At 42.7% G+C, this 24,439-nt stretch overlaps 2 protein-coding genes across 2 annotated transcripts in view; one reads left to right on the top strand and one right to left on the bottom strand.

Annotated features, from left to right (window-relative positions):
- The window catches only part of LOC132238322 (nuclear body protein SP140-like protein), a 70,742-nt gene extending 49,886 nt beyond the window's left edge, over positions 1-20,856 (bottom strand). The window contains exons 1-5 of the mRNA XM_059703459.1: positions 20,625-20,856; positions 8,062-8,227; positions 6,974-7,145; positions 6,737-6,820; positions 4,816-4,965 (exon numbers count right to left, since the gene is read on the bottom strand). Coding sequence (XP_059559442.1) covers positions 4,816-4,965; positions 6,737-6,820; positions 6,974-7,145; positions 8,062-8,227; positions 20,625-20,677 — 625 coding nt within the window. The 5' untranslated portion in view covers positions 20,678-20,856. The remainder of the gene's footprint in view (positions 1-4,815; positions 4,966-6,736; positions 6,821-6,973; positions 7,146-8,061; positions 8,228-20,624) is intronic.
- Positions 20,857-21,613: 757 nt separating this feature from the next.
- Positions 21,614-24,439, top strand: part of SP110 (SP110 nuclear body protein) — a 35,137-nt gene continuing 32,311 nt past the window's right edge. The window contains exons 1-2 of the mRNA XM_059703492.1: positions 21,614-21,747; positions 24,144-24,291. Of these exons, the coding sequence (XP_059559475.1) occupies positions 24,145-24,291 (147 nt within the window). The 5' untranslated portion in view covers positions 21,614-21,747; position 24,144. The remainder of the gene's footprint in view (positions 21,748-24,143; positions 24,292-24,439) is intronic.

Genomic DNA, 24,439 nt, shown 5'->3' with positions numbered 1-24,439 from the left:
GGGGTAGAGCCATAACCTCCCCATCGGCCCTGCCCTGAGTGTGAGAGTGGTGGCGCCCCAACCCCCTGATCGGCCCTGCTCTGTGGGTGATAGAGGGCGGCGCCCCAACCCCCCCCCCCACGGGCCCTGCTCTGTGTGTGATGGGGTAGAGCCATAACCTCTCCATCAGCCCTGCCCTGAGTGTGACAGTGGCGGTGCCCCAATCTCCTGATTGGCCCTGCTCTGTGGGTGATAGAGGGTGGCGCCCCAACCCACTGATCCGCCCTGCTCTGTGTGTGACAGGGGACGGTGCCCCAACCCCCCAATCGGCCCTGCTCTGAGGCCGACCAGGGGCTGCACCTAGGGATTGGGCCTGCCCTCTGCCACCCGGGAGCAGGCCTAAGCCAGCAGGTCGTTATCTCCCAAGGGGTCTCAGACTGCTAGAGAGCACAGGCCGGGCTGAGGGACCCCCCCCCTTCCCCCCCGAGTGCACAAATTTTTGTGCACCGGGCCTCTAGTATACAGATAATGTTGCATAGAATTGTACACTTGAAACCTATGTAATTTTATTAACCAATGAAACCCCAATGAATTCAATAAAAAGGTAAATAATTAAATAAATAAAGTGGGGGGGGGGGGGCGAGGAGAAAGGGCCCTATGCTGTAAAGAACATGGCCTTGCCAAAAGAGTGGTCTGGTTTTTTGTCCTGGCTCTTGGAGGTAACTTCTAAACCCTTGGAAATTCCCAAGTGACAGACAGAAGTGTTTTTGTTATTCATAGTGGGCTCCTTGGACCACACCTGATAGTTTATGTTAATAAGATGACTAAGGGTAGGGCCAGCCATACTAGATAGATTTTCTGTGTGGGTTGGCCACATTAGAAAGACAAACCATGTGATGGGAGGTGGGGGCTAAAGATTCAATTCAACCCCAATTCAATCAATCATCTACACTAATAAAAGAGAAATATGGTAATTGGCGTACGATGCTACCCTTTTCATTGGCTAATCAGGGCTATATGCAAATTAACTGCCAACTAAGATTGGCAGTTAACTGCCAACTAAGATTGGCAGTTAACTGCCAACAAGATGGCGGTTAATTTGCATATGTAGGCACAATGCAGGGAGGCGAAAGGGAAAGCAGGAAGAAGCCCCCTGCCACTGACAGTGATCGGAAACCCAGCAGGGAGCTAAGAGCTGGGGGGCAGGGCAAAGGCGGCCCTAGGGCCGCCTTTGCCCTGCCCCCCAGCCATGATCAGAGAATCAGGTGCCTTTTCCGCCCTGGCCAGTGATAGCAGGAAGTAGGGGTGGAGCCAGTGATGGGAGCTGGGCACAGTCGAAGCTGGCAGTCCCAGGAGCTCGGGGTCCCTTGCCTGGGCCTAAAGCGGAACCCACGATCACGGGGCCGCTGCAGCTGCGGGTCCCCGCTGCCTGGGCTGGACGCCTAGGCCAGAGGCGTTAGGCCTAGGCAGGGTCGGAGCCTGCAACCGCGGGGAGCTGGGGGTCCCCTGCCCAGGCCTGACACCTCTGCCGGAGGCCTCAGGCCTGGTCAAGGGGCCGATCCGGTGATTGGTGATCGGAGGGTGATGAGGGTCAACTCCTCTGGCCGAGGCATCAGGCCTGGGTGGGGGGCGGAGCCGGGGATTGGAGGGATATGATGGTCCCCTTGCCCAGGCCTGAAGCCTGGGCCAGAGGCCTCAGGCCTGGGCGGGGGCCAGAGCCAGTGATCGGGGGGAGATGGGGGTCCCCTGTCCAAGCCTGACACCTCTGGCAGAGGCGTCAGGCCTGGGCAAGGAGCCGATCAGGCGATCAGAGGGTGATGGCGGTCTACGCCTCTGGCCGAGGCATCAGGCTGGGCAAGGGGCAGAGCCAGCAATTGGAGGGGTCTGGGGGTCCCCTGCCCAGGCCTGATGCCTGGGCCAGAGGCATCAGGCCTGGGCTGGGGGCCAATCCTGCGATTGGAGGGTGATGGGGGTCAACGTCTGAGGGCTCCCAGTATGTGAGAGGGGGCAGGCTGGGCTGAGGGACACTCCCCCCCCAACACACACACACACCCAGTGCATGAATTTCGTGCACTGGGCCCTTAGTCCTATATAATAAAAGCCTAATATGCTAAGTGCCTGGTTGTCAGGTTAGTTATTCAACCTATCAAAGTGTAATACGCTAATGATATGCTAAAGCCGCTCAACTGCTCGCTATGACATGCACTGACCACCAGGAGGCAGACACTCTGACTGGTAGGTTAGCTTGCTGCTGGTGTCCTGACTGAGCGGGATGGGCCAGACATGCCCTGGAGTCCTCCCACAGTCCCTCCCCAGCTAGCCAACCTTCCCCATCCCTTCCTGGGCCCGATCATGCACTGGTGGGGTTCCTCGGTCTGGCCTGTGCCCTCTCGCACTCCAGGACTCCTTGGGGGATGTCGGAGAGCCTGTTTTGGCCTGACGGCAGAATGACCAGTCACTATGATGTGCACTGACCACCAGGAGGCAGACGCTCAATGCAGGAGCTGTCCCCAGGTGGTCAGTGCATTCCCACAGGGGGAGTGCCCCTCAGCTGGAAGCCAGGCTCACGGCTGGCGAGCACAGTGGCGGTGGTGGGAGCCTTTCCCCGCTCTGCAGCAGTTGGAAATCCCCTGAGGGCTCCCAGACTGTGAGAGGGCACAAGCTGGGCTAAGGGCCCCTTCCCGCCCTGAGTACACAAATTTCATGCACCGGGCCTCTAGTACTTATATAATAAAGCCCTAATAAAAACTCTGAATACCAAAGTATGGGTGAGCTTCCTGAATTGATAATATGCATGGAATATTGTTGGCAATATTCTGTGTGTATGGTTACACATCAATGTCATGTGGGTAATGCATCTTGAGAAAAATGGAAGCTTTGAGGTTGGAACCCTTTGGAGGCCTCCCAGACTAATTGTTGGCTAATTTTAATGTATCTTTTTCCTGTAATAAATGTAACTGTGAGTATAGTTTGAATTGCTTCTTATTCTCACCAACATGTGGTGTTTTCAGTCTATTTAACTTTAACATTTCTGGTGAATAAATTGTAGTCTGTTGTGGTTTTAAATTTGCACTTACCTAATGATTAATGACATAGTACACTTTATGCTCTTGTTGGTCATGTTATAGCTTCTGCATAAAGTGTCTGTTAAAGTCTTTGGTCTATTTTTTGAATTAGTGGTGTGTCTTTTTATTATTTGTTCATAGGAGTTTTTTAAATATTCCGGGTAAAACCTTTTGTCAGGTATGTATATTGTACATATTTTCTCTCATTCTCTCAACATGCCTTTCTTTTTCTTAATGATGTCTTTGGATAGCAAAAGTTTTTAGTCTTGATGAAGTCCAATTTACCAAGTTTTTATTTTACAACCCATGTTTTTTGTGTCCTGTATAACAAAATTTTGCCTAGTTAAGTTGCAAAGATACTCTCCTGTGTTTTCTTCTAGAACAGTGATGGTGAACCTTTTGAGCTCGGCGTGCCAGCATTTTGAAAAACCCTAACTTAACTCTGGTGCCGTGTCACATATAGAAATTTTTTGATATTTGCAACCATAGTAAAACAAAGACATATTTTTTATATTTATTTTATATATTTAAATGCCATTTAACAAAGAAAAATCAACCAAAAAGATGAGTTCGTGTGTCAGAGGTTTGCCATCACTGTTCTAGAAGCTTCATAGTTTTAGCCTTGACTTTTAGATTTGTGATCCAACATGAATTATCTTTTGTGAATGGTGTGAAATAGGAGTGAAGGTTCATTTTCCCATGTTTACTCTTCCTCTTTTCAGTCTTTTTACAGCTCATTCTACTTTTCTCCATTTCTCACAATTCTAGTTCTAGTCAGGCTCCCATTGCTGCCTCTGCCTGATAAACTATTTGTGCATCCTTAGTTATGAGGGCTTCTCTCTCCTTGGCACTCCTATCACTATGTGTTTTTGCCTCTTTCTTCCCCAAGGAGGCTTCCAACTCTTTCCCCTTTGTCTCTAGTTTTCCCTTCCAGCTCCCTCTATGCTATTTGAGCATCCTACCTTTTCTGTCTCTTTGTGCTTTTCCTCCTCTCTCCTTTTCCATATAAACTGGAGACCTTTTTTTGGTAAATACATCTCCTTACATTAGACTCTGGACTACTCTTCTGCCCTATTTCAGGCTCCTTGGGACCTCCTTTCTGAATTATAACCACACTAGAGGCTCAATGCACGAAGATTTGTGCAAGAACGGGTCTTCCTTCCCCTGGCTGCTGGAACTGCCTTCACTAGAGCCCAGCTGCCTTTCTGCCTTCATTTGGGCCCAGAGCCACCTTTCTGCCTTTGTTCCTCCGCCTTCCCACACTGCCCAGAGGCCCGGAGCAACTGGGGCAGGGTGGGATGTCTGCATTGTCGCCATGGCAACAATGCAAGCATCCCACCCTGCCCCAGCCAATTGGTGCCTGTGTATGCAAATTAACCCATCATCTTTGTTAACCCACTACTCCTGATAGGCTTGTGGGCATCGTGAAGGTATGGTCAATTTGCATCTTTCTCTCTTTTTTTTTTTTTATATATTTTATTGATTTTTTACAGAGAGGAAGGGAGAGAGATAGAGAGTCAGAAACATCGATCAGCCACCTCCTGCACATCCCCCAGTGGGGATGTGCCCACAACCCAGGTACATGCCCTTGACCGGAATCGAACCTGGGACCTTTTAGTCCGCAGGCTGACGCTCTATCCACTGAGCCAAACCGGTCTCGGCTGCATCTTTCTCTTTTATTAAGGTAGATGACACAGCCCTTCCCCTCTCCCCATATGTGCTAGATTCTCTCAGAGTCATCCAGGTGAATGTTGGACTGAGTCAACCTTACCTATTTGTTGAGATTCTTGGGCAGGTTCATTTGTCATTTCCTGGGTTTGTATTGAAGTATTTAGGTCATGAGATGAATCTTCTTCTTTTATACTCATTTGCTGTCCATCACTGAGATACTCGGAGATTCCAGCTCCAGGTAGGGCTTCAGCTGGATCACATTAGGAGTATTAAAGGTTTGTTTTCTCTAAACCTCTTTTACTCTACTAATATATACTACTAATCCCTCCACCACCCCATTCTCCTTTCCCCTACCCTAGTAGTAGATGACTCTCTAAGCATACTTTTGTTATATTTTGTACTTTTTAATGTACACTTTATACTCTTAGAAATTTGTCTGTATTCAAAATAATAAGTATGATTATTAAAATAAATCCAAAGTTTATACAAATATATTAATACAGTTAAAAATGTATAATACCTGAGGTGTCCATCCAAATTAAAGAATACATATTAAATGGCAAAGCTGACTATATTCTTATGGTTTTTCTTACATTGACTATTTCTAAACATTTAACGAATAAATAAATTTATTGTAGACCATTTGGCCTAAGAATGACCTTTTCTTGGGCTTTAAAGCTGTTTCACTAACTGCTACTCTAGCCTAAAAAATAATTTTTTCTTCAGTGGGTGTCTGGGAAAAGAAATCTCAAAGTGTAGAGCACTGACTAAATATCTAGTTGTTGCAGTCAGGTATATATTATAATAACAGTAGTAAACACAGGGCAATTACTTTGTGCCATGAATTATTGGGCTACTTTGTGCCAAAAATGACTACGTGCTTTGTGTAAATAAAGTCATTTAATTCTTACAACAATATTATTTTAGATACAGATACAGATTTACAGGTGAGGCTATTCAAACACCAAAATTAAGTAACTTGCCCAAGTAAGCAAATGGTACAGCCAAGATATAAGCCTGGCAGTGGGGTCTCAGAGTCTTTGCTCTCAACCAGTGTGGAGAGAAAGGTTTGAGTCCTAGATAGCCCAATTCCTATTTATCTGACATGCACACAGCATAACTATCCTCCCTCATATTTCACTTCTTCTCCTGAAAAATAGAAATAATGAACCCCCTATGATAGCATTGTTATGAGGATTAAGAGAGATGCTACATATAAAGATATCTCTGGGCTATAGTGACTTTGCTATAGTGACATTAATAATTTTCAGTATTAATGTCTTATGCATTATAATTTAATGATTAATTATTAGTAATAATACAAATGAAAAGGTGATTAAAAAGTTAGAATTGGTGGTTATTGGTTACAATTGTACATAATTCATATGTGAGCATTAAACGAGTTGATCCATATGAAGTGCTGACCTTATACCTAGTGGTCCATAAAAGTTAAGTGTTGTTACTACCATCATTGTTAAAATTCTTACTGCCCTTTATTCTCTTCTCCCCTTTTTACTCCTTTCCTTTTTCCTCTCTTCTTTTCTACACAGCACGACTCCTACTACTTTCTCTTCTACACACAATTATTACTCACTCTCTTCCTCTATTTTCCTATATTATTAGGCATATTTACAACAGTAGCTTCTTTTGACACACCAAAGCCTTCTTATTTGGACATGTTACAAAGGACCAAACCCTTACTCCTTCCAAGATCCACTGAATTCCTAACTCACAAATACTGCAGTCAGTTCTTCCCTTAATTCTGCCTTTTGGTCAGAGTAAGATCTCTCTTGAGTGTATGTTCCAACTTCTTAGTTATTACTTCTGTCTGAAATATTATTGGATTCCACGTCTGGTTGGTTAATTGGGAATCCATACAATACACCACTGCTCTGGCTGCCCATCTCCTTCTGCATCCCTTCCCCAGGGTATACTCTCCCCTCAGGAATGCAGTCTCCTGATCTGTGATCTTCTTTCCTCTTAGTAGATGAGAAAACATGTTTCTATCAAGTCATAATTACCTTGTTCATAGCTTTGTTGGCAGTTGAGCATCTCTGTTGTTTCTTCACCATCAATAGCTTGGTCATGGAATATACCATGAAGCACTGAGAAGAGGAAATAAATGGCAATTATAGGTCTCTGGCAGTGACCAGGGGATGCATCTCACAGTTGCACATCCAAGTACATTCTGGACTCCAGTAATTTAGAGGGAATGAAATGGACTTGAATCCCCAAATTTCATTGAAAATTATAATTACCATTTTGGAAGCTTCTTAAAATCTCACGTAAATCAGGATAAGCCTTCAGGTTAACTTTGCTGAACAAGGCATTCAGAACTGTATTGTCAAATTTCTTCTCCAGTTCACTGAGAACATCATATGCCACTCTCTCCATGGAGACCATATTACTACTACAAACTTCTAGAAAACACTTAAAAATATTGAAAGGACAATTTTATAAATATGCATTTATAGGTTAGAGAACATTCAGATTATAAATAAACTACTTGTTATCTTGGAACATATTAGAATGTCACATACATTTAGATGACTCTTTAAATATTCCCCACTAGAAAAATACACTTATTTTTGTGAACCCGATTCTCTAACATTGGTGTACGCTTGAGAGAGCTATTTTGAAGAATAAAAGTGGTTTCAGCCGAAACCGGTTTGGCTCAGTGGATAGAGCATTGGCCTGTGGACTGAAAGGTCCCAGGTTTGATTCCGGTCAAGGGCATGTACCTGGGTTGCGGGCACATCCCCAGTAGGAGATGTGCAGGAGGCAGCTGATCGATGTTTCTCTCTCATCAATGTTTCTAACTCTCTATCTCTCTCCCTTCTTCTCTGTAAAAAATCAATAAAATATATTTTTTAAAAAAGTGGTTTCAAATTGAATATTGTGTGGGGGCTCTAAGAGTCTGGCCAGAATGCTTCAAGAGTTGGCCTGACGTAATGAGTGGCTATTTTGGTGTCTAGACAATACCCACTGCCCTCCATTGGCCTGAAGTTTCCAGGAAACCAGACAACCACTCTTCCCTGCTCTGGACCTGGCCAAAGGGCAAAGAAAATTCACAGAGAGAAGGCTTGTCTTCAATAAAACTAAGATTTTCTGTACCTATGGAGCATTCCATTCCAATCCTGCCAAATCTCCATCCCATGCCCCTCCACCAACACTTACCACAGAAGAGGGAATGCTTTCTGTGGTGCTGCTTCTCCTGTCATCTCCTAAAGTATAAGATGATGAAGGTCCACACTCACAGGGAGCCCCTTAGCCTGTCCATCGCATCTCAAATTTTGTAATAATACAGTGAGGGGCTGTTTATCAGGAGGAAAGCCCCTTCACTTACATTATACTTCTGTTCAGGGATAAAGCCACGGTCTCGGAGGCCCATAAGAAAAGGAAATGGCTCCGTTATTGCAGTTGCAATCTCCACCTTATTTTCCTTGAAGAGCCTAAAAATGAACTCATAGAAAACCTGCTCTTCTGGATTCTGGTCCTCTGGGCTCTGGTCCCTGAGAAACAAAGACACGATGTAAAAATAGACATTTTGTTTCTTTTTTATTTTTAAATTTAAATTATTTATTGTTGAAAGTATTACATATGTCTCCTTTTTCCCCCATTGACCTCTCCCTGGCCACTCCCACCCCTCCTCAACCCCCCAGCACATGCCCTCATCCCCCTAATCTATGTCCATTGGTTATGCTTATATGCATGCATACAAGTCCTTTGATTGATATCTTACCTCCCTAGATATTGGGTTTCTAGGAGGCTTGTGGTGGGCTAGAAGATTTTAGACTTGAAAGATAGAGCCAACACATGTAAAATAGTGTTCTTGTGAAGAGACCAGAATAAATGGAATTTACTTATTTAGAGAATAATCAAAGGTGCAATAGAAGAAAACACTGAGCTTAAGAGAGACTTTTATATAGAAAAGTGAAAGAGTTCACCCTGTGCCAATCAAAACTACTACAAAAAGACTTTCACCTGAACCCTCTACAGAAGACAAGGAATTTTTTAAAAGTTAAACTTTTTACAGAAATTAATATGATATTGTAATGTGCTGGAGGCTAAGACCAGCAGGTCATAATTATGCAAGAAGTCCTTCAGAAGGCTGATGGACCTTGGGACTTTGATATTCAGCAGGACTGAAAATCTGCATATTATTACCTGTGGCTGGCTGAACAGCTGAAGGTAATTCCCCTAACCTGATAATCCTTTATTGTTTACCAAACCTTACCATTGATATGTGTTTGCTTTGCTAAAGGGCAAATGTGTATTCCAGTAAATAAAAAGCTGAGGGTCCAGAGATTCAGTGAGCTTCTCCACTAGAAGCTTCTCCACTGGCTTCCCCCAATGTCTTCCAAATTTATATTTCTTGTCTAGTCTCTTCATTTTTGTCGCAGCCCCTTCTCCAGATTCCTGAACCCTTGCTGCAACAGGTTGCGGCAGTAATGGTTGATTTTACAAGTCAACTAGGAGAGTATTTGGGGACAAGACTAACATTTAAGTTGGTAAACTTTGTATAAGCAGTTTGTCCTCCCTAATGTGGGTTGGCCTCATCCAATCAGCTGAAAGCATGAATAGAACCAAAAGACCAGCCTCCCTGGGTAAGAAGAAATCCTCCAGCACAACTGCTTTCAGATGGAAATGCACTATCAGCTCTTGGGGTCTCCAGCTTACTGACCCACACTGAATATTTTGGATTTGCCAGCCTCCATATCATGTGAGCCAACTCCTTGTAATACATATTTCAAATCTCTCTCTCTCTCTCTCTCTCTCTCTCTCTCTCTCTCTCTCTCTCTCTCAGAAAATGGTGACTAATACAAATATCAAACAAAAAAGGTTATAAAAATTTTAAAACTGTGAACAATCAAAAAGGGGGGAGGGGGGTTCTATGGAAAGCCACCTCATAGGATGATCTGAACATAAATTCCTACTGGACAAATCATGGTGAATAGTCATGCCCAAGACATATAATTTCTTTGCTAAAAAGTTTATCTTTGCCTTAAGCAAGCCCTGTCTATTGTTTCTGTGTTCAAAGGTTAACATACCTTTGAAATACCAGAATAATACTCTTTTCAGATCCTTAAGAGGTATAACTACCTTAAAAAGTACATTTAAAAGTATGCTTAGAGGTATAACTACTCAAGAGAGCAAATGGTCTTGTTGCCTGTATACCACCCTCATTCACTGTAAATGTTAAATGTTAACTATCTTATATCCACCAATGTAAAAGAAGTATATCTCTCCATTTTACATTTTACTCAGTCATATGGATTTCCCATCTTGCTTTCTCTGTCTCCTTAATCTATCAACAATGGACATCATGCACTCTTCCTTCCTCCTTTGATTTCAAATGTACAAAAATAAATGAAGGCTGCAAAACTGCCATTCTCTGAGAATTTTATTAATTAGTTACGAGCTTGCTTCTGGGCACGTCCTCAATTTGGGTCAAATAAACTCTAATAGGTGCTGTATAACCTCGCACATTCTTACATTGACAATCTCCTGGGACTGTGCAAGACCTTTTCACGTGTCATCAAAATAAAAACTGTTTTCAGCCCTATCAGGTATGGTTCAGTGGATAGAGCGTCCACCTGTGAACGGAAGGGTCCTGGGTTCAATTCTGGTCAAGGGCATGTACCTTGGTTGCAGGCTCCTCCCTTACCCTGGTCCAGGCTCGTGCAGAAGGCAACCAATCGATGTGTTTCTCTCATATCAATATTTCTCTCTGTCTTTCCCTCTCTCTTCCACTCTCTGTAAAAAATCAATGGAAAATATCCTTGGATGAGGATTAAAAACAAAACTGTTTTCACAATAATACAAATATATATTTACCCTTCTTGTCTCTCACACTCTGACAAATGTCAAGTGGAATTTTCCAGAGAATACATGGCCTATGATAACACAATAGATTGAATTCAGAAGCAGACAGTAAAATCTGTCTTCCACTGAACTAGCTACTAAAGAGACTTGTAAAAGTGTAAAACATTGCTATCTTTTAAATAAAATTTATTTTATTTTGAAAAACATACTTTCATAAAATGTGCCATTTTCATAAAATATGTTATTTATGTTAGCAGATAATGAGTTCATTACTATTTTTAATGAATAAATAAATATGTTTAAGTGTTCAAAGTTTTAATTTCTATGTGGTAAATATCAATGGTTATAACCCACATGAACAAAAGCTAAATCCTTAGGGCTCTCAGTGATATGGAAGTATACACAGGGATCTTGAATCCAAAGAATTTGAGAAGCACTGTTCTAGAAAGAGAGAATATAATAGTAAAATCATAATAATTTTAATGTAAAACATCAGATTATATTTAAAAATTTTAATTGAATGGGGCAATTAAAAAATTCAGTTAAATGACTTATTTCAAACCATAGTAAATTCAAATGCTATGGTTCACATTTGATGCTATCAATTAGAGAAATATATATCTGAGAATTAATTAGAAAACTTAAGGGTAACAAATAGCACCAAAAATGAGACTATAAATCTTACAAAAAATAAAAGTAAAGAAGCCCTAGCTGATTTGTCTCAGTGGATAGAGCGTCAGCCTGCAGACTGAAGGATCAATGTTTGATTCTGGTCAGGGATAGGTATCTCAGTTGCAGGCTCAATCCTTAGCCACAGTCGGAGTGCTTGGGGTGCGTGGGGGAGGCAACTAATCGATGTGTCTCTCTCTGTCTCTCCCCTCCCTTCCACTTTCTCTAAAAATCAATGGAAAAATATCCTCAGGTGAGGATTAACAACAACAACAGAAATAGTGAAGGAAATATACTCTGTTGTTTTTAATCAGAAAAAAACAAAGAAGCATAAGATATAAAAAGTGCAAAACATTTATAAGCACGGAGATATATGTCATTTTAAATAGATTAAATTACCATCTTAAAGTACAATGGCCAAAATAGAATCTAACTAGAAAAGATGCAACAAAAACAAAGTGACATTAAAAATTTTAAACTGAAAAAGATGGGCAAGTCACATTAGACAAATGCAAACAAGATTGAAAGCAAAATTAACAATATTTATATTTTCAAAGTAAAATTTAAGACCACGAATGGACAAATTTTTCATGGTGATTAAAAACCACTTTACATTCTATCCTTAACTCCTAAAGTATTTACACACACACACACACACACACACACACACACGATATGTTTTATAAACTAGAAAAATATATTTATATCAATTATTTGGCCTTGAATTAAGTGAAATAAATAATACAAAAAAAATGAACAGTTACATGTTCTGGCTATAAGATCATATTACAACAAGATCTAATTTTAAAACAAAAAGAATATTTTTTAAAAGGAAAAAAACTAAACATGGAGATTTTAAAAGTACACTAGCCTTTTGGTTTCAGCCCTGACATGCAAATACTTTGGAAGTCATCGCTGTCATCCTCATGGAAAGAAAAAGTCAACAAACTAAAAATCAATGACTCGGAGAACCAAGATGGCGGCATAGGTTAACGCCGGAGTTTGCTGCTTTGAACAACTACTTCAAAAGTGAAACCAAAAAACGGAAGGGACATCACCCAGAACCACAGTAACGCTGGCTGAGTGGAAGTCCTACAACTAGGAGGAAAGAGAAATGCATACGGACACTCAGAGGAGGCGCAGTGCTGAAGTCAAATTCTGAGGTGCGGAGTGCGCGGAGCGGGCTGGCGGCGGAGGGCGCGGTTGTTGTTTTCAATCGGGAGGGAGTCGCAGACTCTGAGCACCAGATCCGGGCGAGTCTTTAGGGACCCAGACTCAAACGGGAGAAGCGGGACTGTCTGGCTTCGGTCAGAGCGAGTGCAGCTTTCTCTCCGAGCTTTGCAGCGGGTGCTGGGACTCAGAGAGGCAGAGCCCCTGGGGACAGGACTGAGAGCCGCCATAACTGCTCTCTCCGGCCCACCCTGTTGATCCTGTGCGACCCGCCCCGCCCAAGCCCTGCACAGAGGCATTTGCCGGATAGCCTCAGGCAAAGGCTAGATTAGCACCTCCCTAGAGGACAGAAGTTCTCTCACTGCTGACACTCATAGCTGATTCTCATAGCCACTTGGCCTGGAGGTCAAATCCTCCCTGGAATTAGCTACAACAATCAAGATTTATCTATAAGACTGTGAACAAAGACCACTAGGGGGTGCACCAAGGAAGCATAACAAAATGCGGAGACAAAGAAACAGGACAAAATTGTCAATGGAAGAAATAGAGTTCAGAACCACACTTTTAAGGTCTCTCAAGAACTGTTTAGAAGCTGCCGATAAACTTAATGAGATCTACACGAAAACTAATAAGACCCTCGATCTTATATTGGGGAACCAACTAGAAATTAAGCACACACGGACTGAAATAACGAATATTATACAGACGCCCGACAGCAGACCAGAGGAGCGCAAGAATCAAGTCAATGATTTGAAATGCGAGGAAGCAAAAAACATCCAACTGGAAAAGCAAAATGAAAAAAGAATCCAAAAATGCGAGGATAGTGTAAGGAGCCTCTGGGACAGCTTCAAGCGTACCAACATCAGAATTATAGGGGTGCCAGAAGATGAGAGAGAGCAAGATATTGAAAACCTATTTGAAGAAATAATGACAGAAAACTTCCCCCACCTGGTGAAAGAAAGGGACTTACAGGTCCAAGAAGCGCGGAGAACCCCAAACAAAAGGAATCCAAAGAGGACCACACCAAGACACATCATAATTAAAATGCCAAGAGCAAAAGATAAAGAGAGAATCTTAAAAACAGCAAGAGAAAGAAACTCAGTTACCTACAAGGGAATACCCATACGACTGTCAGCTGATTTCTCAACAGAAACTTTGCAGGCCAGAAGGGAATGGCAAGAAATATTCAAAGTGATGAATACCAAGAACCTACAACCAAGATTACTTTATCCAGCAAAGCTATCATTCAGAACGGAAGGTCAGATAAAGAGCTTCACAGATAAGGAAAAGCTAAAGGAGTTCATCACCACCAAACCAGGATTATATGAAATGCTGAAAGGTATCCTTTAAGAAGAGGAAGAGGAAGAAAAAGGTAAAGATACAAATTATGAACAACAAATATGCATCTATCAACAAGTGAATCTAAGAATCAAGTGAATAAATAATCTGATGATCAGAATGAACTGTTGATTATAATAGAATCAGGGACATAGAAAGGGAATGGACTGACTATTCCTGGGGGGGGAAGGGGTGTGGGAGATGTGGGAAGAGACTGGACAAAAATCGTGCACCTATGGATGAGGACAGTGGGTGGGGAGTGAGGGCGGAGGGTGGGGCGGGAACTGGGAGGAGGGGAGTTATGGGGGGGAAAAAAAAGGAACAAATGTAATAATCTGAACAATAAAGATTTAATTAAAAAAAATAAATAAATAAATAAAAAATAAAATAAAAATCAATGACTCGTCATGTACCTAGCAGAAAATCCAGGTCACAGGGCAAACTGCCACCCCCAAATCTGTATTGAATGCAAATTTGGAGAATCACATATAATATCAGCTGCCTGAACCAGAAGTAACTAGATCCATAAACCAAAGAAACTCTTAAATGGTAAATTTGATGAATTGCTGGAGACTGACTATTGACTTATATGACAGTGAGAACCTTTTGTCAGTTTTATCCCCAGGAACCTCACCAGTTATTCTTGGCGAAGTGCTAAGAAAAATCCCCTGAGTTTCTGGCATGAGGATGAAAAAACAAAACCTTTGAAACAACCAGAGCATTCTCCATAACAAAGGCCTACTCTCCAGGGTAAACACTTTACCCAGGCTTATCTGACCTAGGGGAAGGGCAGTTTCCAAAATTAAGACCTTTCTAGCCTTTCAGTATCATCCAAATGATGCATGGTAAAGGGATACAGTTATAAAATCATTCTAAAATGTACAGTCCAGGGACACAGTTCCACTAAAAGACTGAGATTTAATCATAACATTATAGAATGCTTTCCCTCCCAGCACCTTACTGCTACACCAACAGGGTTCCAGTAAATAACTGGATTACAAGGCTGTTGAAAAGGCTGCAAGGCCAGATTTAAGAAAGAGTTCCCAGAGAATAAAAATTTTAAAAAGTAGGAGAGACAACAAGAACACTGGAAGACTTTGAAGCCTCTGCCTCTGACAGTTGGAACAAATATTAACCACGACCCATTTGCTAGCCAAATGTAACATAAAACCTCAAATTAGTCACTTATTTGCCTTAGTTCCTATTACCTGATACATCACATCTTGCTTTCAAAAAAATTATAAGGCATGCAAAAGTCTGAAAAGACAAAGAAATCATCAAAACCAGACTCATATCTACATAAAGAAAAAAAGACTTAGAAATTAATGTAGGTACAATAATTTTTTTCCTATTATAAACTGATCTAACTATGTGATTACAACATATGAATAAGTGAAATGACTGGTAGTAGTGTTATAAAGGACAGGAGGGACAGATTTGTTACATCCTATTATAAGAGACATGCACTAACCATGAAGCAGTACACTATATTTAAAATGGATATCGCTACTTGTAAATATTTGTTGCAAACTCTAGGGAAAGCAATAAAAATGTTTTAAATGAAGTATAATTGATATACTGAAAGATGAGGAAGTGGAATCATAAAATGCTCAATTAAAACAAAAACTAAAAAAGGGAAAAACAAATAGAAACAAATACAATGAATAGGAAACAGTTATAAAATTATAGGTATTAATTCAACAACATGAATAATCACTTTAAATGTGAATGGTCTAAATATACTGATTAAAACATAAACTTTGACAGAGAAAAACGACAACATCCAACTATATGCTGTTAATAAGCAAGTCACTTTAAATACAGAAACACAGATAGGTTAAAAGTGAAGGGATGAAAAAAGATATACCATGCCAACATTAATCAAAGGAAAGCTGTAGGCGCTATAATAATTTCGGACTAAGCAGACTTCAGAACAAGTATAATTGTCAGAGATAGGAAGGGCATTATATAATGTCTAGAGGCCCGGTGCACAAAATTTGTGCAAGGGGCGGGGGTCCCTCTCAGCCCAGCCTGCACCCTCTCAAATCTGGGACCCCTTGGGGATGTCTGACGGCCTAAACTGGCAGTCAGACATCCCTCTCACAATCCAGGACTGCTGGCTCCTAACTGCTCACCTGCCTGCCTGCCTGATAACCCCTAACTGCCCCCCTCCTGCCAGCCTGATCAACCCTAACCACCTCTGCCTGCCAGCCTGCTCGCCCCTAACTTCCCCCCTTGCAGGCCTGGTCACACCCAATTGCCTCCCCCCTGCCGGCCTGGTCGCCCCACGTGGCCTGCTGTTCAGTCATTTGGTCGTCCCTCACTAACCCCCTGCCGGTCTGGTCGCCCATGCAGCTGCTGTTCGGTTGTCTGTCCAGTTGTTTCAGTCATGACGGTCCCTGGCTTTTTATATATTAGGACTAGAGGCAAGGTGCAAGAATTCGTGCATTAGTGGGGTCCCTCAACCTGGCCTTTGGGATATGGCCAAAACTGGCTCTCCAACAGCCCCTGAGTGCCAGGAGCCGGTCCATCCTTGCTGTTTCAAAGGACCTGACATATATGGCATACTGTTCTTAAAATGTTTGCTCACCTTCTTGGCACTATTTGTTTTAACCAAGGTCTCCTCTCTGAGAAAGGTTGTTTCCCCAGGTAGGGATTTTCCCCTGAAGTTAGGGAGGGAATAAAACCCCTCAACTAAGTGCCAGGCGGGTAATTAATCACTTTAACTACGAACAATCATGCTTAAGCTACATAATCTTTACTCCCTGGAATGGAGATAAGAAACGCCCTAACCTTTGTAATAGAGATTGATAGGATTGAATCAACTGGTATATATATAGATGTAACAAGACAGCAAGAGACAGAACTTAGAAGACAGAACCAAGAGGCACAGAACCTAGAGAAGAACCTAGAGACAGAACATGGCAAAAGATCCTGGACAGAAACTGGCCTCAGAACTTAAGAGACAGAACCTAGCGAGAGAACCTGGTAGGAGAACCTGGACAGAACGTGTCGATAGAACCTGGCTGGAAAACCTAGCGAGAGAACATGGCAACAGAACCTGGACAGAACCTGGCAACAGAACTTGGCAGGAGAACCTGGATAGAACCTGGCTGGAGAACCTAGCGAGGGAACATGGCTACAGAACCTGGCTGGAGAACCTAGCAAGAGAACATGGACACAGAACCTGGCTGGAGATCCTAAGCAGAACCTCTCTGGAGATCCAGACCAGAACTTGGCTGGAGATCCTGGCTCGGCTGCTGATCAACTGAACACTGTCTCCGTGTCCTTCCTTCTTCGCTGACTCCGTCTACGCCTTTGGGAACCCCTGGACCTGCTGGGGTTGGACCCCGGCACCTGAGGGATCCCAGATTGCAAGAGGCCCAGGCCAGACCGAGGGACCCCACCAGTGCATGATCGGGGCCAGGGAGAGACACGGGAGGTTGGCCAGCCGGGGAGGGACTACAGGAGGGCTCCAGGGCATGTCTGGCCCATCTCCCTCAGTCCCAATCAGCCAGACCCCAGCAGCAAGCTAACCTACCAGTTGAAGCATCTGCCCCCTAGTGATCAGTGCACATCAGAGTGAGCGGTTGAGCGGCTTTAGCATATCATTGGCATATTACACTTTTATTGGTTGAATAGCCAACCAGTCAACCAGACACTTAGCATATTAGGCTTTTATTATATAGGATAAAGGGGTAAATTTCATGGCAATCCTTAATATATATACAATTTAAAAAGTAGCATTGACTTCCAGTCAAGATGGTGGCATTGGTATGCAGTACTAGCATCCTTTTACAACCACATCAAAATTACAACTAAACTATACAGAACAATCATCATTCAGAACCACCTGAAATCTAACTAAATGGAAGTCCTAAACTAGGGAATTAAAGAAGAAGCCATATTGAAACTAGTAGGAAGGGCAGAAATGCAGAATGGGCTGGTCCCATCCACATGTGACAGATAATAATTAGGTGGGTACTTTTTCTGAGACCTACCCCACAGAGCTGTCAGTCATCATTCCCCCCATCCTGGTGATTCCCTGAGATCCTGCCCTACCCAACTTCTGAGCCAACCAAAGCTGTTTCCAGGAGCTTTTCCATACCAATGGCCTGTCTTGGCTCATGCTTCAGACTTTCTTAAAATTTCCCAAACAAGCAGCACCTGGCTTCCATGTGCCCAGTACCTCTTGTTAAGTAGCCTAGGCCAGTGGTCGGCAAACTCATTAGTCAACAAAGTCAAATATCAATAGTACTTCTTCAAAATAGACTCGCCCAGGCCAAAAACCAACTTCTGCACATGGGCTACAAAGTTTCAATCGCACCCGCACGTGGTATTTTGTGGAAGAGCCACACTCAAGGGGCCAAAGAGCCACATGTGGCTCGTAAGCCACAGTTTGCCGACCACAGCCCTAGGCCCAGCACTAGTGGCAACCAGCTTTGGTTCATAGCTTGGTCTCTCCTGGGCACCTCCAAGACCAGCACAACTAGCAACCATCTGCAGACCTCTATGTAGCTATGCCAGGTAGCCCCAGAGCCAGTACATCCAGTAAGCAGCTTCAAACCACATTGAACTACCACCCACTATTGACACACTCAAGGGATGGATTCAGCAAGCACCAGAGCCCTGCACAGCTGATCATCCACAATGGTTGTAGCCAGTCCTTGAAACCGATCAGCCTGGGGGTAAATCTCTCTCATTGATGTACCAACAGCAATAAAGGTTCAACTACAACAGGACAATGTACACAGCCCACAATGGGTTTGCACCTGGAGGCCCAGCTCGGGTGAACCAGGAGGTTGTGTCCCTGGACCCTATAGGACACCTACTAAATTAAGCCACTCTACCAAGCTCAGGAGACATAGCAGCTCTACCTAATACATAGAAACAAACACAGGACTGCTAAAATAAGGACACAAAGAAACATGTCCAAAATGAAAGGACAGAACAAAACTCCAGAAAAAGTACTAAACAAAATGGAGGCAAGCAATCTACTAGATGCAGAGTTCAAAACACTGGTTAGAAGGATGCTCAATGATCTTAGGGAAAGTGTATATGAACTTAGAAAGAACTTCAACAGCATAAAAAAGGACATGCAAACCATAAGAAAGAATCAATCACAAATGACAGATATATGAACTGAAATGAAGAATAAGTTACAGGAAATCAACAGTAGAGTAGATGAAGTGAATAATTAAAACAGTGATTTGGAATATAAGGAAGCAAAAAACACCCAATCAGAACAACAAAAAGAAAAAAAAATTCCAAAAAAATAAGGACAGTGTAAGGAGCCTCTGGGACAACTTAAAGTGTACCGCCTAAGGAAACTAAATGGGGGAAAGTGAAATATAAGCTTAATGCAAGCAGTAGAAATGGAATCATAAAAGTTTCAATAGAACTCAATGAAATTGAAAACAGGAAAACATTAAAGAAAATCAATAAAACCAAAAGATAATTTTTTAGAAAAAATTTCAATAAATTTGACAAACTTCTAGCCAGGCTAACAAAGAAAAACAGAGAAGGCAAATTATTAATAACAGAAACAAATAAATCACTATTCATCCCGGGTTAAAAGGATAATTCAGAAATAACATGGACAACTATGTCTACAAATTTGGTAAAAAATGAAATGGACAAATTCCTTAAAAGACACACACTACCGCCAAAACCGGTTTGGCTCAGTGGATAGAGCGTCGGCCTGTGGACTGAAAGGTCCCAGGTTCGATTCCGGTCAAGGGCACGTACCTGGGTTGCGGGCACATCCCCAGTAGGAGATGTGCAGGAGGCAGCTGATCGATGTTTCTCTCTCATCGATGTTTCTAGCTCTCTATCTCTCTCCCTTCCTCTCTGTAAAAAATCAATAAAATATATTTAAAAAAAAAAAAAGACACACACTACCAAAACTCAACAGGAAAAATAGATCTTCTGAATAGGCCTATATCTGTTAAAGGAATTGGATCAATAATTAATAGCCCCTCTCCAAAAGAGAGCACCAGGTCCAGTTGGTATCACTAGTGAATTCCACCAAACCATTTCAACTACAATCTCTTCCAGAAAATGGAAGTAAGGGCAACACTTCCTAAATGATTTTATGAGGCCAGCATTACCCATGACCTCACTTCTCAGTGCCTTTCTTTTCCTGCCTGAACGCCAAAGGCTGACTGGACTACTAGCTCTACTCACTCATCTTCAAATGTCATGGGAGCAGGTGGAGGAGTGGTGATCAGGACATGCTTTCTGCTGCCTGAAGAGATTGTGCTGGGTGTTCAGGGCCCACCACACTGCAGGAGTTTCCATAAATTATACATTTAATTTTTACCAACAAGAACATATTGATGTATTTATCTTGCATTTTTAAAATTATTTTTAATCGTGCATATTAAAAGAATATTTGCTTCCTTCTCTAACCAGATGGGTATTACATCCTAGAATTAAAAAAGAAAAAAAGCAACACATGCTCCCCACGTGATTATATTAGTCCCTGTTGGGCACCACCTATTTTCAGTTCCTCTTAACAATGTTCAGAGGCACTAGATCGACTCTCGGGCTCCAAATAAAACTGGTTCCCAACTACCTGGAAACTGGAAAAAGTTTGACAACACTCAGGCACTTGACTGGGATGTTAATTTTTCTAAAAAGACCTTTTTTGGACAGAGCTGTCTTTGGGTGGGGATAGAGGAGGCATGGGGAAAATGAGAGGGTTCGGGATGTGAGAAAAGGAAATATGTGAATTATGTGGCCTTAAATTTTCCCACTTTAATTTTAAAAACAGAATGTGCTCATTATGTATTTATTTGTTATCTCCTTCTCTTGCATACCTGTAGAATGAGGCTGGGTAGACAGAGTAACAAGAGTAGATGCCCACCTTACCAGAAATGAAGGACAGAAGACACCAGGACTGACCTGCAGTTGAGATCACAGTCTCCACCTGCCATCTGCTGGCCCCGCTGTGCCATGGCGCTGGCCTAGGATCGCCCTCCGTTAGGCTTTCCCTGACTGTCTTCCCACAGCTCTAGGGAGAACAGCAGTCCATTGAAGGATCCTTCAGGCGCGGCACCTAAAGGGTAAAAGAAAAGCGAAAAGGCCTATCAGGGTCTGTCCTGTCTGCCGCGTCTGTCCCTCCCCCCAACCTCTGAGGGCGTTCTCAGTTTCTCAGTTCCGGGGAGGAGGAGCATGGCCAGATCTAGGAGGAAGACAGGGGGCCACTTGTTTACCCAAAGGAAAGAAGGCAGGGGAGCCTAATTCAAAGGAATCAAAGTCGTTCTGAGGTGAGGCAGTAACTTTGTATGGGGACTAAGTGTGCTTGGCATTTGTCCCTTCCCCTTGCTGAGGTGGCTTGAGAAAGAAAACGGACGGCTGGCCTAGCAGAGCAGGGAGCCTGGGACTGGAGGAGGTAGGGCCAGTGTTAGGACATGGGGCTGGGGGCAGCCCCAATGCTCAGCGTTATATAGTGTGTTATAAGCATTTCTGAGCTGCCTCACTTCCCCTTTAATTTCTTGTTTGTTTTTTAAACTTTGATGGTTTCCAGTAAATGTACTCAATTGTGTGACTATCACCATCACCACAATCCAGTTGTAGAACATTTTCATTACCCAAAAAGTAGAAAAAGACAAGTCATGGGAAATAGAGGTGGGTAGGGAAGCAGACCCCCCATGGCTTCTCAGATCCCCAGGACCCTGGGGTTGGACCCCTACACCTCCTCCCCTCTGCTCCCCCTCCCAGACTGGACTGGATGGGGAACACCCCACCACCACCAGCAGCAACCCCAGGTACCCTCGTAATCTCACCAGTTTCTGGGGGTGGAGTGAAGCTGCAAGTTCAGCCTTCGGCTTCCTGCACAACTGCTCACTATACTTTCACTTTTCTTTCCTGGGAAGCCAGGCCCTCCCTGCTGCCTGTGGCAAGCACAGACTTCCTGCCTCACCCACTGGTATCTCCCTGCTTGTCTTCTAGTCTTCCAGGAGCGACCTCTGGCTGGCCCCTGCACCACAGAAGGGAAGGAGCAGGTGGAAAACTCAGCATCCAGGTGGGTTTTTCACTTAGCTGCTTTGTTCGTTTTTGGTGATTGGGCTTTTAAGTTTCATTTCCTGGCAGCAGCTGCAGGGTGAAACTCCACCGCGTAAACTGTGTGGCTCACTCTCTGTAAAACTGTGTTTTCCAAAGAGATAGAGGGTGTGTGGGATTTAATAGGAGACTACTGAACAGGGGGACAGACAGAAGGGCGGCACACACACAGCTCAACTCTTTCTTCCCTAAATTCTAGCCTGTTGTGGGTGAGACAAGATTTGCTCACCACCGTGCTCATCCACGCTCTGTGATCCTGCACTCTGCCCCAAATGGCAACTCATTAATTATCCACTGTGCCAGTGACTCGAGGTAGTTGGGAAGCGGGGGAGAAAGGAGGATATAAGGAGGGTACATTTCATTTCCTCCGTGGTGTATTGTAAACTTCTTACAGTTTTTCTTTCAACATATCCATAATTATTTACCTGAAATAAATTCCTAGAAGTGGAATCTGGGACTCAAGGGAGCACATATTTAAGACATTTGGCCATGATTACTAAGTTAGCCTTCAGCTTCCACCAGGAGAGTCTGTGATTGGTGCTATTATTTTCTATCGTGGTCCATTTGAGAGGCAAACTTGTTATTAAGTTCTCTTTATTTGCACTGTTCTGGCTACTAGTGAGTTGCCCTGTTTTTTATTATATTTATTGCATAATTATATAATTGCCTGTTTATGTCTTCTGCTTTTTTTCTACGTGGATGTTTGTCTTTTATTTGCTCATTTTTAAGACTTCTTCACATAATAAAAATCTGAACACTCGTAGATGAGATGTGGCATCAGGTGCTGGCGAGAAATGGGGCTTTGGTCAGATGAGCTCTCCTTTGCCACCGAATACCTTGGGCAGAATTCTTAACCTCTCTGTGCTTCATCCCTGGAAATCATAACAGACAAGGAATGAGGGGGGTCACTTCATTGATTATATAAATATCTAATCACTACACTGAACCCTGAAAACTAATATAATAATGAATATCAACTGTAATTGAACAATCACAGAAAGCACTTTTTTTAAGAGTGAGGAACCAAGGGAGTGTTCTGTTCTGAAAGCTGTTGTATAATTAGTTGTCCTAAATGTAACTCCAGAGCCCCTTCCTCTTCTTAGCGTGTCATGTGTTCATTCTGACTTTCTCTAGCTCTGTGCTCTTTACAATATCCTTCCCTCATGCATGTCGTGGATGGGAGATTTCTTTCCCATTTGTTCTCTATCTTCCAGGATTTCTTCACAATTATAGAGGCCCACCCCTGGCATTTTTTCTTGTTTTCTAGTACTGTTCTGGATTTTCTTTTTTATAATATCTTTTTTTCTGTCAACTTAAAGGATTTGAGGATAAAGAAAGAAAGAGATGAGGTACTCAATCTGCCACTGGGATTAAATCCTGGGAAATACAGTTCCATTTTCTCTTGGACATAAAATGGAGTTGGAAAAATGGGATCTCTGTTCATTTTGTTTTTTAAATATCTCTAGATGAATAAATATTTTGTCAATGCCTCCCTCTTCTTGACAATTGGTCAGGAAATGTCATCTGTCAATTTCCTGCCAATTAAACTTACTATTTTCTCATGACCTACAAATGGGGAATTTTATAAATGTGGCATGGGCATGGGAAAAGGCACATGTCTAAGATATGAAATTGATACATAAATCAGTCAAGTCACCTTTACTAATTATGTCTTTTATATTCTTTGTGTTTTTATTTATGTTTTGCCTATTTGTGTGTTGAAGATTGTAGGTGATTTATTAAAGTTTCTAATCTAACATTTATCCTGTTTCCATCTTTTTGCCTGTTTGGGGCCATCCCTTTTACATAAGCATGGCTTGTGTGTGCCTTAAGCTGCAGTCTAGGAAATCTTAACTCAGCTCAATGTAGCCACAGACCATAGTGCTTATGCCTGGGGGAGCCAGGAACCAGAAAGTCAGGATTTATTCACCTGTATCACTTCCAGGTTGCACAACTTAGGGTGAGTTATTAAACCCCTCTATGTCTCAGTGTCCTTGACAATAAAAATGGCTGCGATCATAGTAATCAAAGGTTTTGTGAAGGTCAAATAAGTCACTTCATGGGAAATCCTTAAAATCTGGCACACTGGAAGCTCTCAATTAATATTAACTATTTTTAATACCTGCCCGATGTTTAACCAGCAGCTCCTTTGGGATTTCAGAGTCATGTCACTGGTCACTTTTAGCCTCCATTGTTGCTGGGTGTTGTCCTATAACCAGAATCTTTGAGGCAGATGTTGCTTTGCAGACTGCTCAGGGATGCCTTTGGGGCCAGAATGCTCACTAAACACAGAGGGCAGCTTCCCAAGCTCCACAATGTCTTTGCTTCCCTTTTTTTTTTCTTTTGCCCCTTCCATAGGATGTTCAACATCACCCGAGACTTAAAAGAAACTCTTCGCCAGCACTTCATCTTCCAGAAGCTGGAGATCTCCTATGCCATATGCAAGCCATTTCCCTTCTTGGAAGGCCTCCGAGACAAATCCTTCATCTCTGAGAAAATGTACATGGTGAGTCATGTTGACCACATTCACATAACAACCCAGTTCTCACCAAGAGCCCAATTGTTGAAGTCCCAAAGCAGCACCCCCCTCCCCCTCACACATACACACACACACACACACACACACACACACACACTGGATTTCTAGAGTTTAG

Source organism: Myotis daubentonii, chromosome 7, assembly GCF_963259705.1.
Source record: "Myotis daubentonii chromosome 7, mMyoDau2.1, whole genome shotgun sequence".
NCBI classification, from domain to species: domain Eukaryota; kingdom Metazoa; phylum Chordata; class Mammalia; order Chiroptera; family Vespertilionidae; genus Myotis; species Myotis daubentonii.
This window is presented reverse-complemented; position numbering and strand designations above follow the sequence as displayed.